At 40.1% G+C, this 16,557-nt stretch overlaps 1 protein-coding gene across 7 annotated transcripts in view; it reads right to left on the bottom strand.

Moving 5' to 3' along the window:
- The window catches only part of TCF12 (transcription factor 12), a 184,538-nt gene that overhangs the window by 28,311 nt on the left and 139,670 nt on the right, over positions 1-16,557 (bottom strand). For all 7 annotated transcript variants that reach the window (XM_067305579.1, XM_067305582.1, XM_067305580.1 and 4 more), the window contains 4 exons: positions 3,604-3,709; positions 2,303-2,442; positions 1,830-1,974; positions 32-96 (listed from right to left, as the gene is read on the bottom strand). In XM_067305579.1, coding sequence (XP_067161680.1) covers positions 32-96; positions 1,830-1,974; positions 2,303-2,442; positions 3,604-3,709 — 456 coding nt within the window. The remainder of the gene's footprint in view (positions 1-31; positions 97-1,829; positions 1,975-2,302; positions 2,443-3,603; positions 3,710-16,557) is intronic.

Below are 16,557 nucleotides of genomic sequence, written 5' to 3'. Positions count from 1 at the left end.
TTAAGATCTGAATATTCTAATTACTACTTACAGATGCCAATGCCTTTCCAAGTGCATCACCTGTCTGTGAGCTCCCAGCACCATTTCCTCTGTTTCCTGTGACATGGAAAGTAAACCAACACTTATTTTTAAAGCTGAAGTTTTACTTACTTTTATTATTGTATTCATTACATACAGTGAGAAACCACTTTTTAAACAGGATATTCTAAGGAAGTCAATGTCAATAGAACCAATTGTCATTATATTTAAAAATTAAAACAATTATTTTAAATTTAGGTGCTCCCCTCTTAAAAATCAAACAGAGTATCACCATGATAAGTTGAGGACCAACAAGTGAAGGTAATTAAGAAGACAAATTACTACATGTCATATCACAGATTAATTTCAGTGACATGTAAAATGAAAACCAAAATAATAAGAAAGTTATATGACTACACCTGACTCCTAACGCGTAAGTTAACACTAAAGTGCTGCACATTTCATTAATGCTAGAAGCCGAACTCACTGAAGATGCAAGGGCTCCTTGTGTGCTTCCTTGCTCCTCTGCTCTATTTCTGTGCTGTGCTCTCATCTTTATTTTAGAAAATCCCTGAAAGGCTCTTTATCCATCAAGGTTTCTGTCACTCCTGCCATTACTCTTCCCTTAGTCGTATGTCGGCAGCTTTGTGCGCCCTTTCACTTCAAACACCATTAAACCAAGTGGAGGTCTAAAGCCCAACTAACTGGAAACACAGAAAAGACCTGAATTCCCTGAAATATGGGCTTTACTGTAGAAGATAGATCCTCTGAAAGTGAATCTTATTTCTGTACCAATCAACTTCTAGTGTCAACAACTTATTAACGTATGTGGGACATTCACACCAGAAATCCAAATGATGCAACGCTCATCTCATTTCACATGTTGTGGCAGACTTGGATTTTCCAGCCTTGAATTTCACATGCAGATTCATTAACTGAGATCTGTTTAAAGATCCAACTCTAAAACATGTTCTGAAATCAAAGTCAATATAGTCACTCCAACTAAATTCTGCTTACTGAAAATGAAGCTAAGTACAAACCATATCAAATTGGAAAGGGATATCTACAGCCATTTGATTTCTACAGTTGTATCTTAAGAGATGATGTAGTACATAATTACATCTAAAATCTTAAGGAAAAGAAAAAAAGAAAAGGAAAACTTTGAATACAGGAGGCCTGCATTTCATTTCTTCTGACTGTTTCCAAGTTGGTCAAGAGGAGAAGGAAGGAAAGAGATCAAAACATTCCATACTTATCAAATATGCACAAGGAACAGATCATCATCCTATATTTTGTGCTTTCTAGGTAGGCGCTGAAGAGCCTAAACTAGCCACCATACTGACTAGTCACTAATCTTTAAATCAGTTAAGGGAGGAATTTACGATACAGTTTATCAAGCTCCCTAAAGCCCAAAGAAACATTCTTCCTGCCTTTTTCCTGCACAGTATCTTGGTGATACAGCAGCAGCTCTGAAAACCGCAATACCAGAACCACCATAATGAATTTGTACATATACTTAACTATGGAAGGATAATCACTGTTAAATGAATTAAATGAATACGGTTTCTTAAGCATGGATTTGGCCACGAAAGCAAGTAAATCAGTAAGACTTAAGTTGATTGCAAACCAATTTGCTACACCTCAGCCATACTGAGGACAGAAGTGTCATAGTGGTTTAATATCCCTGACTACAAGCACCCCATAAATTAAATAGTATTAATTCTGTGCACAGTATAGCCTTAACTTCCTTCCCCTGTAAAATTATGTATAATAAAAAAATAAAAATAAAAAAGGCATGATGAACTTTTTACCCAGAATATTATCTGATCCATTGACAGGTGGAGTGTGTGAGGCAGCTACATAAGGTGAACTGCTGGTACTGCCACGATGGAAGCTGGACATTGGAGGAAGACTGGCATTTATATCTGTAGGTGAGACTGAATGTGGGGGATAACTCTAGAGAGAAAAAACAGACATAAGACAATTTAGTAGTCTCCAAATAGATATTGATATTTTAAGATACCATATATACAAGACCCAGCTCTTTACCCATTATTTAAGAAAGCTACTCATCCACCCTTTAAATGGACCACTAACTACAGAGCCACAGATTTTCATTACACAATAGACCTAAATAAGAGGACATAAATCTACTATTGTAAGACTGAGTTCTGACAACAGGGTTTTTAATTGATATTGGTGAGCAGCAAACAGGAAATGAACTTTTGTAGGTGAAATCTCCATGTACGAGCATGAGGACCATAACTGGTGCTGGGTAACTCACCAAGCGGTCATGCGTGGGCAGGCTGCCATAGCTGCCGGACTGGGACATGTGGGAAGACGAGCCCCCCAGCATTCCTCCGTAACCGGGCTGGCTCATGCCATTGGATGAACTCCAGAGGTCAGAAGAACTGTGGGTCCCATCTTTTTTTTTTTTTTAATAAACAAAGAAAAGAAAAGAAAAATACATTTCATGTGAGAGTACTGAGCTCTCCTTTCCTTTAGAAAATTATTTTAAAGGAATACATAATTTAGCTACTCAGACAAACATCAATAGGGAACTGGTGAATAGCTTATATTGTGTCTCCTATTTTTCTGCTACCACACTTGCTGTATTTATATAATAAACAAAAAAACCCACCAACCCTTCCCTCTCCAACCCTCCCCCCAAAAACCCACCAGAGGCTTTATAGCTGAAATACAATCCAACCACAGCTGAGAAAATACCAAGTACTTCTGCTAATTACACAGACTTTCAGTAGGGCCAGATTTATATCAAGAGAGTTGATAAAAATTCCAGACTAAAAGAAATAATAAAAAGGGGATGGAAAGGACAGATGCTTGGTTAAGCAGAGCTCACCATAAACACACAGTGCAAAACATCTATGAACCTAAAATAAGCAATTTATAGTTTAAAATACCTTAGTACCATAAAAAAACATTTCATAAGCAGATTTAAATAACTGAAACGGCTATATTACATAAGCCTGAAACCCAAGCGTGTCAATGCACTTTCCTTCAGTGGCACAAAGTGAGGTGCTCTGTACGCTCCTGTACTCAGGGACCAGACTTGCAACGTACTCCAAAACTTCAGACTACAGTATGAGCTACTTACATGACACGAAGCCAAGGAAATGAATTCTGCTGTAGGGTTGTTCGATTCTCCCCCCCCCCCCCTTTTTTGGCATGCCGGACATACAGGCATTTGAGAACTTTGCCTGTTAGCTGATACTGTACAGCCAAATTCCTGAGCAGTCGAGAAGCCCTCACCTCATTTTTCTCCATCACTGCGGTGTGCTGCTCTGCAGCCCCCACAAATCAAAGGATGGGGGATTCTGTCCATCTGGCCTGGTGTATAATCCCCTTAAATTTCAGTCAGCAATTAATGTCACAAGGAAAACTTTAAATCAACAGACAGCTCCCTTCATCTAACTGTTTTAAAAGTATATAAAATTCAGCCACAAGATATAGCACAATATGTTACCTTTAAGTTTAGCCAATCATTCAGGGTAGCAGTAGCTAATCTCAGTTTTCTGCTGAAAGGACAAGTTACACATATCTATATTTAAAAGTCATTTTACCTACCTTGCATAAAGAAAGTGCTAGCAAACATACTGCTTGGTGGTTTAGGAGATGGGTAACTTGGAGATTCTCTGTTGAAATCATCAGAACTTGGGGATGGTGCATACACCTAAAGATTGGAGACCAGCAAAAGCACGTATTTAGTAATATCTGGGTGTCATGAGTCAAGAAACACAACGGAACAGCATACAGGCACAGAGAACCAAACGAAAAAAGGACAGTGTAGCAAACTGCAGCATTTGTTGTCCTTGTTTTATTTGCTTTTTAGCAAGTTGCCGCAGTACAGTGGAGCTACAGTAGAATGATCCTAACACCACACTTTCTGATGTGCCAACTCAACCAGGTGGCCTAATAAAAGCTTGAATGCTGATTTTGCTTTCTAAGTGCACAACTTGCACAGACTTGTTGCTCAAGATTTAAAAAAAAAAAAAAAAAAAAAAGGACAAAGCAGCTGGGCCCCCAAGAAATTTTATTTTAAAACAACTGTATGCCTGTCTGAATATTTAATTAGCTGGCATCCCCACGATCAGAAAGGAAAAGCACATCCAATGACAAATGGGAGGATTTTAATGCGACTGCTGCATCATCCATTCAGAAACTTGCGTGCCTTTGTAAAATCATCCACAATATATGTAATGTAAGTGCACGGCCTGTGGAAAAATTTTAAAATTGCAATCTCAAGCAAATTTTTTTCATGCTGGCCTAGTGTTAAAGAAAACCAGCATCATTCATTTTTATCAGTGTAATACTAATTTTTTAGTTAACTTTTTTGGAATGAGCATTCTGAACTTGTAAACAACCAATTTTCTCAACAACTCAGACTACATGGGAGGCCAAATAAACATAATGATTAGATGTTTTAACTGCAGTCACTCAAAAAAAACCCAAAAAATAACCCCCACCCACATGTTCAGGAATAAGTAAGTCCAAACAACAAAATCAGTTTTCACAGAAACAAGGACTCTACTTCCTATCCTAGTTGCTCTAAAAGATGCTATTTCTTTATAGCAGTATTTTTAGACAATATACTGAATATTGCAATATGACTAGTGCACTTAAAGAAAATTAGTTAAAAAAAAAAAAGCAAATTAACAAGTATAGCAGCAAAGAACACCAACATAGAACATTTAAAGTAAAGCATCTGTTTGCTACAAAGTAAAAAGGTGGTATTTTTATTTCATTTTTATATTGTTCACCTTACTTTTACATACTTAGTGCTTCAGGTAAAGTAAACACATTTATTAAAATTTAACTTTATAACTTCAAAACTTACACAGTGCAACTTACATAGTGTGTAATGCCCTAAAATTCTAAAGTGAATATTTTTATCCATTCCTAGGCAAATAGGGGCAACAACATTATACCTACAACATTTAAGTGCCTCCCTTTCCTTTACAGTATGCTGTTTACCAGTCGAGAGAAGGGACAGGAAAAGCAGCCAAGCAACAGCGAAGCCTCAGCCTCCTACACGACAGACTCCTGCCGCGGAGGCAGGGCGAAGGCTGGGCAGGGCCGCGGGCGGCTGCGGGCGCGGGGCGATGCGGAGCGGGCAGCGGGCACGGCCCTCGCCCCGCGCCCCAGCGCTGCCCAGCGCCCTCCGGGGCCACAGGGGCTCACCTACCGCTCCCTTCGCCTCGCTCGTGCAAGGACATGAAGAATTAAGCTAGGACAGATTTGCCAGTAGTGGCTATGTAGCGAAAGTGGCAGGTAAAAAGACACCTGATAAACAGGAGTCAAGTGGAAAAAATAGGACTTTTAGTTACGTGTTTGTTTTTACATTTGAATTTTGCATCAAAATAAAGGGAAAAAAGTGTTAATTCAGGGGAAAAACCCTTTCAGGGTGGGGGGGGCTTCTGTCCAATATTTTTCTTGCAAATTTTAAATTTCTGGAATACATTTAAAATAGAGATGCTTACCAAATCTGAGTGACAGAATGACAATATGTTATAAGCAGTGTTAACAGTACATATGTATTTACTATATAGGATGAATGCATGTATATTCCATGCCTCAGACATACTTTAACAGAAATGTCAGTCTGTCAAATTGTAAATACTCACAGTCATAAGACTACAAACATATTAGGCAAAACTGGGCTTAATTTACAAGTTCTCTGTTGTGCAGAATAACACAGCATATGCTATAGCTGATGGTTAATCTATCACTGTCACAGGACAGCAGTGGAAACAAAGCTTTATGACATTTAGCATTGACATAAAGATTCACGTTGATTAATGTGGAAGAATCTACAACGACAAATTATACTTCTTTTAAACTGTAACATTATCAATAAGACTTGTAAATAGAAGCTCTGAAATTCCAATATTTTACATAATTTGATGATTTATAAAAAGTGATTAAACAGTATCTCAAAAGTGAAATTAAATTAAAAAAAAAACAACCCTAACTCCTACAAATGTATCCTTTACAGATACACATGTACAAGCCATTAACATAATAAAAATGTTACGAATTATATTAATGTCAAAGAGGCCCTTCCAAACAGCTACATGAAAGTTCTAGCACAGACGCATAACTTTATATAGTTTCTACTTGTTTTGGTATCTTAACTATAGCTTGCAAAAACATAGCTGCAATGTTATGAAGCTGCACTTGTGCCAGTCTAGATTTTTTAGATCAAAGAGTTCTTGCGGCAAAACACAACTGATGTGGTCTCAAAGACTTCATTAACTCCAGATGTGGGGAAACAGCCAGCCAATTCCACAAAAAGAGCAAGTCTCTTTTGGTTACAATCAGAACTACCCACAAATTAAAACCAGTCCTCTGATGTCATCTGATCACCTGCAGATGAGCGCCAGGTTTTTTTCTGGTTAATGACCTAATCATAATTTTTATGTTGTGTTACTACAAACAAAATTCAAAAGCAGAGAAGAAAATTTGCTAAGATTAAACTAAGGTCCACAAAGTGCAAAATACGAAGTTTTTAAATCAAAAAGTTGCCAATAGAGGAACGATATTTTGCAGTCAGGAAGAGCTGTACTGGGTTGGAGAGCTCATTCCCTCCCAAAGCACTGCGTGCACGAGGACCCCGGTCCAGCAAAGCGGAGCCTCTGTGGCTGCTGGCCGCGGGAGGCCCACAGAGCTGCTACGGCGCGAGGGGACCTGGGCTCCAGTTGGAGGCGTTCTCCTCTGCAACAGCTGAGTAAGGCGGTTATAAATATGACGTGGCTGCTCAAGATGTCCTCTTTTAGGACTCTATTAAACTGATAACAGTGACATCCAGGGGGCAAACTAGTGTTTCCTGGCTGATGTTCCCATTAAGATGAGGAATACTGTTGAAAGTTCACCGTGTCTAAAAAGTCTTGAAAGATGGTTTTCTTTAACAGGTCAGAGAGGAGCCCATCTCCTGACCCCCTTCCACATGCTACACCTGAGGGCACAGGACACATCTCCAAACTGCCAAGCAAACCACTCGCCGAGTATGAACGGGAAATTCCCTCCAGATAAACACATGCCAAATACAGCTTTTTAAATGACTGATCAAGTGGAGGACTTGACTTTTTTGGAGCTGTGCTAGAATATACATTAATCCTCCAGCCATAATATTTCTGAAGGCAAGATGGCCTCAGCAGAGGAAAGTAGGACAAATCAGTTGCAAAGGACATGAAGGCAGAGATCCATTTCTGTCTCTTCCTCAGCCTGAGCTGTTTCACATTTCTCCAGTCAGAAAGGCGGGATGATGGCTTGATGGCCAAGGTTTGTTTTTTTGTTTTTTTTTGGAAGGTGAAACTGAGTTCCAGAAGATAGAACTGAAAGGACATTACCCTACTAGATCAGGTTTAAACAAAACATATGCATCTAGTTCTCAGATCTGCAGTTGTTCTTAACATATTCAATGAACACTATCATAAAAGTTAATCATTTAAAGACTTAACGTACCTAAAATGTATCAAAGGATTATTCAATGTGCTTTTATTTACTAATATAGGCATCAATAACATGAACATTATTCTGAAGATCTGGGTTTACCAGATTTTACTCTGTTACAAGTAAACTTCAAGTCTCATTCTATAAATGCATTTAATATAACACTTGCAGTCCTCCTATTGGCATACTTTCTCTCAGGCAATTTTCCCTTAATGTTTCAAATTTTTAAATATTTATCAGTGTTTAATATTAATGTTAAGAGCATATTAAAAAATAGGAATGAAGTAATCAAAATTTACTTCCGATGAGCTCATGCTAACTCAAGTTAAAGTCTCCCATCACGCATGCTGTTTACAAAATTATGAACTGTGCTACTCATATAAGTCTAGTTATTAGCAATTCTTGGAAGTTCAGGAAAATATTAGCATGCAGCTGCAGACAGACAATATTCTGAAACCAGCAGAAAGGGATAACCAATTCTGCAGCTTGCAGACTCTGCTAACTGGCCTATCTACATTCCAGCTGCATCAGTCATGTACTGAGCAAGTGCGCACTGATGAATGATTTGTACATGTGGCAAAATTTTACAGTATATTATCTGCAGGTTTTGTGGCAAAAAACGATTTTGCTGAAAGGCAGCTCTGGGAAGAGGAAACACTGTTTTTGTGTTTATTATATTTCTGTCGAAAGCATGCACTACAGGAATGTAGAATGCTAACTACAGTTTTCCAGTCTTCTCGTTAAAGCAAGGCAAAAAGTTGCCAAAAACCTCCATTTTTGGCTAGCTAATATTTAAGCAAGACAATAAACTGAAGAAGAGCCATAATATACAAGATTCAGTACATCATGTCCTAAATTCTACTTTCTGTTTCCAGTACCAGCTGTGAGGTTCATGTGTTTTATACCCTCTTCTCACAGCCCAGAAGGAAAATAAAACACTCCTCAGAGCACAGAGCATCAGTCTCATCTGCAAATCTGCCCATAATTTTTAAAGATGGTATAAAATTCAAACTCCTTGAAGTAGCTAGACTGAATGCCATCTTAAATAAATGTTTATGCAGTTTAGGCATGCTATACATGCCTTTTTGGGTATTTCTGAAATGCAGAATCCTACTGCAATGATACATAACAAGTTCTCCTCAGCTTCTTCAGCAGTAAACAACAATCTTAAAGTCACATTAAAAAGTGAGAAGCCAACTCACTGTAACTCCAAATTCAGCGTACAGAAACTTTTTGGTTTGTTCTTTGATTTTTTTTTTAAGTTGTAGTGTGAGGCAGAGAAGGGAGGGACAAGAAGGTGAGGCAGCAAGAACACCACCAGAAATACATACTTGTATATAATGTCTGCAAAGTCTTTTTCTAATATATTTGCTAAGCAAGCTCTCTTCCTCCCATTTTCAGATTCAAACTAGACTGTCACTAAATAACACATACAGCTGAGTCTTCAGAAATTCCTGTTTAAATCCAGAAATTGTAAGAAAACAAAAAATGAGGATAAATTAAACTAATCAGCCTGCTTCACAGCCTGCTCACTATTTATCAGAAAATGATTACGGCTGTGATAGGAATGCCTATCACCAATACCAACTACAGCAGTAGATATGAGGCTGTCTTTTGCTTTTGTTTATCTTTTCCCTGAACTCACGAATACTCTCAGTTTCTGCAACTCAGACTATTACACTTCTACAGACTGACTTCAATGCGCAACGTGGGATCGCAAGAGCAGATACGCTGTGCTGCACAGACAGGCGCGCGCCGCTCTTCAGCGCTCACATTTTGAGCAACACGGCTCCATCCCGCGTGGCACCTGATGCCATCGCTGGCTGCCATCGCCTGCGCAGGGAAACGGGCGCAGGCGTCGTGCCGAGGCATCGCGGAGCTGGCGGCCGCGGGGGGCCCTGGGGGGACCGCTCTCCCACGCTGGCAGCTCCGCTCCGCCGAGCCGGGCAGAGGAAACGCTCCGGGCTGACGCATCCCAACTCGTGGCACGTTTTGGGGGAGCGGGGAGGGGAAAGGAGAAGAGGGCGCAGAACAGAAGAAAATCCTGCTGACCGGGGTTTACTGCCGCTCCTTATTCAATGTCCACAGCAGCGTACCCCTAGAGACTTTCCAGATGATCTTGTATTTGTCCCGACTTACAAATATCAGCTTTGACCTTGTCTAAGTTGCTGAGGGCAGCATATGGTACAGAACAGATTTAATTGTACTTTTCTCCCTGTATACTAACTAGTCCAATACTAATAAAAGCAGAATTGAATCACTCTTGTTAGCACCTGGTTACTCTAAAATTTACAAACTGAAAACATTTTATATTGATGTTAAAAGACTTGGCACATTATTTATCACATAACAGCTACAAATAAAAGTGTATTGTCATGTCATCTAAGCATTATACAGTATTATTAAATATATATCTCAATATTATAACTCAAAGAATGATGACTGCAAGACAGGCCACATTGCATCTACTAAAAACATATCCACACACATGTATGCATATATAGATACACACACACACACACACACTTACACATACACATTCATAAATGGTCTATGCTCTAAAAACTCTCAAGGAACCACATTTTCTCCAACCATCTCCACATAAGCTAGCTTACAAAACAGAAAGCACAAAACATTAAGTATTTTCAAAAGTGCAGCTCTTATGAATTTTGTACTCCCTTCCTTAATAGCTATTGTAGCAATTTACTATGATACATGCAGTAACTCCATTTAAGTGAAGTGCTCAATGAAATCTTCACCTAGGCTGGGAAAACACAGTATTTATTCAATAATAAAACACAATTGTATGTAGACTAGTGTACCAAATTAACCCATGCTATGCACAGAATGCAACAATACCGTGTAATACATTCACGAGTTTGTTCTCATATGAAACAATAGTCATAGGTCACAAAAAACATAATCAATGCTGTTTCTTAAAGTGATTTGATTTTGGAAGGGATAACTGACATAGTACTCATTGGGATCAATTTTAAAATAATCCTATGGTAGGACTGTTAGATCCCTTAGAAAGTACATTTAGAAAATAACCAATTTATTTTTAAATGCTCAAATGAACTGAAAAAGCAGAAAACTATCTTTTTATTCTTTAACTTTTATTCTTTATGCACAAACAAGAAAAAAAGCTTCCTCTATTTAAATATTATTTTGGTGCCCTTGATTATTATAAAATTTAAACAAAAAAGCGCAACACTGAATGATGACGTTTGCTTAATCATTTACTGTTTAAAAAAATGAATGATCTTTAAACTGTTAAAAAGTGTCATGTGCTATTATTGTCCCATCAAAAATATGTGCTGTTATTTTTTCCTCAAACATCTGTTCAGTTTTTTTTTTTTTAATGTGGGTTGGAAGTTTTGATTTTGTGTCTATAGCCTAGTTTTGTAGAAATGAAAGTAAAGGTGAAACTTTAAAGAAAAAAATAGATGATTTTTTGCTGTACTTTTCAAAGTTTGTCAGAAAACTCTACATGAATTAAGCTTCCCTCTTGTAAGCCTTTGAAAAATTTAGAAAATATTTTTTGCATATCAACAGGTGAAGCAAAAAAAAAAAGGCTGAATTTTCTGGATCAGTGCAAGTACTTTATTTTCTTTCTGAAACAGATTATGATCTTTTTTCTTTTTAAATTGGGAAGGATTTCTTGAAACAGATGTATTTTATAATACCTAGTGCACATAAAGGTAAAATTTTACTTCTTGGCAGGGGTTTTGCATCAAAAAATAGTTTTCACTTTCATGTGTCTCTTCTAAAATGTACCAAAAGTTACATAAATTAAATCTTTAACAGTTAAAAAAAACAACAAAAAAACAAGTAAACAACAAAACAACCCCCCCCACACACAGACATTTTAAAACTTTTAATTTATGTGTCAATGCACATGAAACCATCTATTGCGGTGCTCAGAATCTTGTTTTCTAGTTTAATATTAAGCTATATTCTGGTTTACAAAATTAAAAAGTTTGAAAAGAATATAACATTTAATAAAAAGTTTAAAACACCACATTTTCTACGTGTCATTTCCCACTTGTTTTGCTTGTGAATAAATCAGATTTTATGTACATCAATGGATATCAAGGCATGTTGATATCCAAAACCTAATACAATAACTCAAATAAAAAGCTCAAAAACCTCAGAAAATGAAGCAGATGCCATTAACTCCTAATAGATCAAGCAATACAACTAAAAGCAAGACACATCAAAATCAGGGTATATACTGTTTTCTAAGTATGGAAAGGTTTATACAAAGATTTGACACCTACGCTAAGATGTGCTTAAAAAACAGTAATATAAAAATCAGCCCCCCAACTTCACATATCCTGCTTCTATGTATTTAAATTAATCAATAATTTATTTGAACTTGCAAAATTCCTGGGAGAGAAAATGCTAAAAGCTAGTGAGACACACAAAAAAAATTTAAATAAAACCTCAGGCAACATGATATAGGAGCATCATATGATTTGTCATCTATTTACTAACTCTTCAAGCTCATAAAGGTCACCTCTGACCCATAACAGGCACATGCTATCAATTTTCAAGCCATGCTCCCCTACAGTACCAGCACTTCCATCTACTATATGCCTGGAAATACTTAATAAGATCAAAGCCTTTTCTCCTGCTACAAGAACAAAGAGAAATGTTGTAATAGAGTGATCTGTGCTCTAGAAAAAATAAAATCAAAACTCCATGCAAGTTATATTCCCTTTGCTTCAGGGGTACTGTATAGTTAATTTTACTTAAGTCTTATATATATCTTCACATAAAACTTCAAACAGACTGTTTTAGCTTAGGAGCAGACATGAAAGAAAAATAATTTCATATTTGAAAGACAGCTGGCATTTATACCAAAGGAAATGAAATAGAGACCAAGCAATTTTGCTTATTCTCCTAACCTCTCTTCCAGCATCTTTTCTGTTATTCAAGAAGCTCATACAGATCATCCTTAATGAATATAAAGATCCATAGTTTAATTACCATTGAACAAAAGTGTTGGCAAAAAGTTTACTAATAAAGGCAAAGCTCATGTAGGCCCATGGGAGGAAAACATCAGTTAAAAAAAAAAGAGAGAGAGAAAGAGAGAGAGATCAGCATCTCCCTTTTCCTATTTAATGTTATTTTTAATAACAGAAGAAAGGCAAAACCACATACAACAAACACTGAAACAAACTACCACACTATAGTAAATTTACTGTTCAAACTATACTCCCCCCCCCCCCTTTAGAAGTTACAGCATTTTGTTTTCTCCAGCGGACACGGCAGGATTTGGGCCATTTCGAGCCCCCGCAAGCAGAACGGCAAGGCGGGGAGGAGCAGCGCTAACGCTGCCTCGCGGGCGCTGCACCGCTGGGATTCCCCAGCCCCCGGCAGCTCGACGCGCTCCCGAGGCAGCGGCCGCAGCTCAAAACCTCGAAGCCAGCCACTAAACCCAGGAATCATTTCAGCGTAGCCAGGCACGCTGACGCGCAGCAAGCTGGGAGCACGCAGAGCGGCAGAGAAAAAGCAAAACTTCTCGACGCTCTCAGGCAAAAGCTGCAGCGAGGCCGGCGAACAAGCCGCGGCGCAGATTTGTGAAGCGGAGCAACTTTGGTGCCGAGGGTCAGAGCGCCGCCGCGATTGGGAACAGATGGCGCAAGAGCGAGGCGCGCTCGCAGCCTCCAGCTCCGAACAGGAAACACAAGCCTCGCTGGCCGCTGCCCTAATCGTTCCCAGAGCCCCATACTTGTTGTTTTTATAAATAACTGAGGAGACTTTCATCTCCCCCACCCCCGCCGCACCGAGCGGCCAACAGCCCGGACGCGACTCCCTGCAAGGCGGCCGGGATCGCCCGCGCCCTGCGCGGACCCTGCCCCGCGGAGCAGGTCGCGCCCGAGCGCAGCCCCCGAGCCCGGCCGCCGCCCGGGGACGCCCGCGCCCCGCCGCGCCCGCGGACAAAGGCGCGCCTCACCGTCTTCCCGTTGTAGTAGTACATGAGCGAGCTGCCGCCCGCGCCGGGCACCGGGTACGCGCAGTACATCCTCCGCCGGCCGCGCCGCGGGCTGCACTGAGCGCCGCGCTCCGCTCCGCGCCGCGCCGCCCTGCTCCGCTCCGCCGCGCGGGCGCGCACACGCGGAGCCGCTCCGGGGGCGCGTATGCAAAACAGGGCGGAACCATCGCGCCGGGCGGGGGGGGGCGCTCGCCCCGAGCTGGGTCCGCCCCCGCTGCCGCCGCCGAGCGCTCCTGGCCGCGGGGCTTAGCGCGGCGCGGCAGCACCGAGCAGCGCCGCAGCCCGCGGAGCGAGCGGGGCCGGCGCGGGCCCCGTGCCCCGAGCCCCGCGCCCCGAGCCCCGCGGCGGCCCGGCCGCGGCCCGGCGCCGCGTGGCGCCAGGCCGCGGGTCCCTCGCGGACAGGGAAGCGGGTGCCGGGGCAGAACAAAGGGAGCGCACCGAGCCGGTGCTCGCTCAGAAACACCGCCCGTGTCGAGCATAAGCACTTCCATTTTATGGAATCGCCCGAAATTTATCTTTAAGATACAATATACAAAGTATGACCGTCGGTGAAAGCACGAGCCCAGCTGCCCCTGCATAGATAATGCATTTTTGTACGAAAAAAGGCAAAACCCAGCACTTTTCTGTGCCTGTGTAAGAAACGGAGGACCAGAGAAGGAAAATAAAACATCAGTGCTTCACAAAAACGTATCACGCAGTGTGACACAGTGCAACTTGCAGCACAAAAATCCCTCAGTGCTTGCACATTATCTGTGGCTGTTAAGTCTTTTTTGCATTCTTTACTGAACAGTGGCATTAACTGACTCTTAACCCAGTGTAAATCTGCTCTATATATGAATATACTTGGCTGTTAACAGAGTTTCTAGTAAGTCAGATATGGATTCTGATCCGGGCAAGAAAAGGTTAATGCAAAACATCATTTCTCCACCTCTGACTGCGTGGACTGCCAATGCTGTGAGTTCCCCCTGCCTCCCTCCTCACAAAAGCAGGAAAATACTTCAGGATAAGGAAAAACGGGCAAAGTTCAGTTCAGCATTTTATAGGGAAAGGAAGTAAGCTGCAGAAATTTGGGTCATTCTGCCCAACACTTTGTATATCCTGGAAATCTTTTAAACTAAAAAGAAAAAATCTGAAAGGGTAACAGACTATAGTGAAATGATAGGATCAGATAAAACTCTTAGTAGGTCTTTTGCATGATGTCTGTTACCTCAGGACATAACTACTGCAAGATCTGTAAGTACACACAATATACACATATTGACCCAAAATATTCACGCTTTTGTCCTCAAACACTTTTTCAGAGAACTGTTCCAATCAATAACAGACATTTAAAACTGCTGTTTTCCAACGTCAGAGCATGTTGACAAAGATATCCTGATGTTTAAACCAACTGAAAAAATTTGCATTTTTACTTCAAGTAAAGCTATACATCTAAAACTGTTTAACTATGCAGTGCCTTAGAAGCTAATGCTATCTGAACTGAACCGTTCACCAATACAAAAGATGTAGCAGCAGCTGCAGAAAAGAACATCCCTGTACTTGAGACTATTAAAACACCAGGCCCGCAGAGCGACTTGCAGCTTCCCTCCTCCCCTAGGGACCACAGAGACCCATTTCAGGCCCCAGAGAATCTGTGAGAAGCTTTGATTTACAGCTAACAAGGCCCTGCCTTCAATCTTCTCGCTAACACTCGGGAGTCCACAGATGAGATACACTGAAAGATCTTCAGATCTTTGCACGCGCCGCTTCGCATCATATGCTAGATTGAAACCAGTCACTTAGACTAATGTACAACTTAGAGAAAAACAAAAACAAAACCCAAAACCAAACACTGAAAAAAGCGCTTTCAGCTCGTAAGAGCTGGCGAAATAAGAGAATGTTCCTTCTGAAATAATTCAAGCATGCAAGAAACTCAAAACATTAAAAATACTTCCACAGTAACTAGATTCAGTTTTTTAAAGTAAGGATTGTCATTGACATATTTGTAATTGCTAGTGCACCTCCATGCACACATGCTCAGTTTTCAAAATGGTTGTGCTTAGGATGAAGGGCAAGATCAAGCCCCCACTCAAATACTAGAGCAGTACGCAACTGTATTAAAAATACTTTCATAAATGTTAAAATGCACAGTGTGAAAACCTGACTTTGCTACATAGCATTAGGGTTTCCTTTTCTCCTCCTTACAGCAGTCTGCTCATTACGTACTTGCAAAGAGCAGCTGCAATGAAAAATATATACATAACGTTAACTGGAAATATTTACTAAAAAATCAGCTTTTATCAGTACAAGGAAATCATTGATGTTTACCATCATGCAGGTAACACAACAATAATAAATCAATATGACTGAATGAAGCCACTGCAAATGCTGTCTACATCTGTAGACAAACTAGCCTAAAGACAGGTACCTCCATAACGATTTGATAAATGAATTTGGTCCTGAATTACCTCCCAACAAATCAAAAGGACATCAATTTCATTTCACTGAAAAGGGAATTAGTTGTCCTACTCTCAACTCCATTAATGGGAATAACATCTTAGTGTACCATATAGGGAATTTATCATTGTATCTGCTTTACACATACTGTATTAAAATACTGTTTCTCACAGTACATTTGCAAAGTTTGTTAAACTTACAGGATCAAGTCATAATTCTATCAAGCATATCAAACTTCACCCCACAGAAGGTTACTTTGACCAGAATGGATGAAAAATAGGTAAAAAAAATGGAATAATTTGAAAAAACGCACAAAAACTTAATCAGTGATGTTGTTGCTAATAATTCCATATGTGCAGGAAGTCCTACCAGATAACTACTCCAAATACTTCTGAAGTCCAAAGAAAGTTTTTTGTTTTCTGGTTGCAATTTTTTTAATCCCCCTTTAAGCTGAGCAACAGCTGCTATGAAATTTGTTTTCTTAAGAGAATCATGTTACAGTGAAATGAATCATAGCTGGATCAGTGATACTGTACTCAATACAGTTGTTTACTCCGGTTTTCCTTGGTGACAAGTCAAGGGTTAATCTCATGACTCAGCCTGACAAAACAAGTCAGCTGGAGACAGGGCCA

The sequence above is a fragment of the Apteryx mantelli genome, chromosome 15, assembly GCF_036417845.1.
Source record: "Apteryx mantelli isolate bAptMan1 chromosome 15, bAptMan1.hap1, whole genome shotgun sequence".
Taxonomy (NCBI): domain Eukaryota; kingdom Metazoa; phylum Chordata; class Aves; order Apterygiformes; family Apterygidae; genus Apteryx; species Apteryx mantelli.
This window is presented reverse-complemented; position numbering and strand designations above follow the sequence as displayed.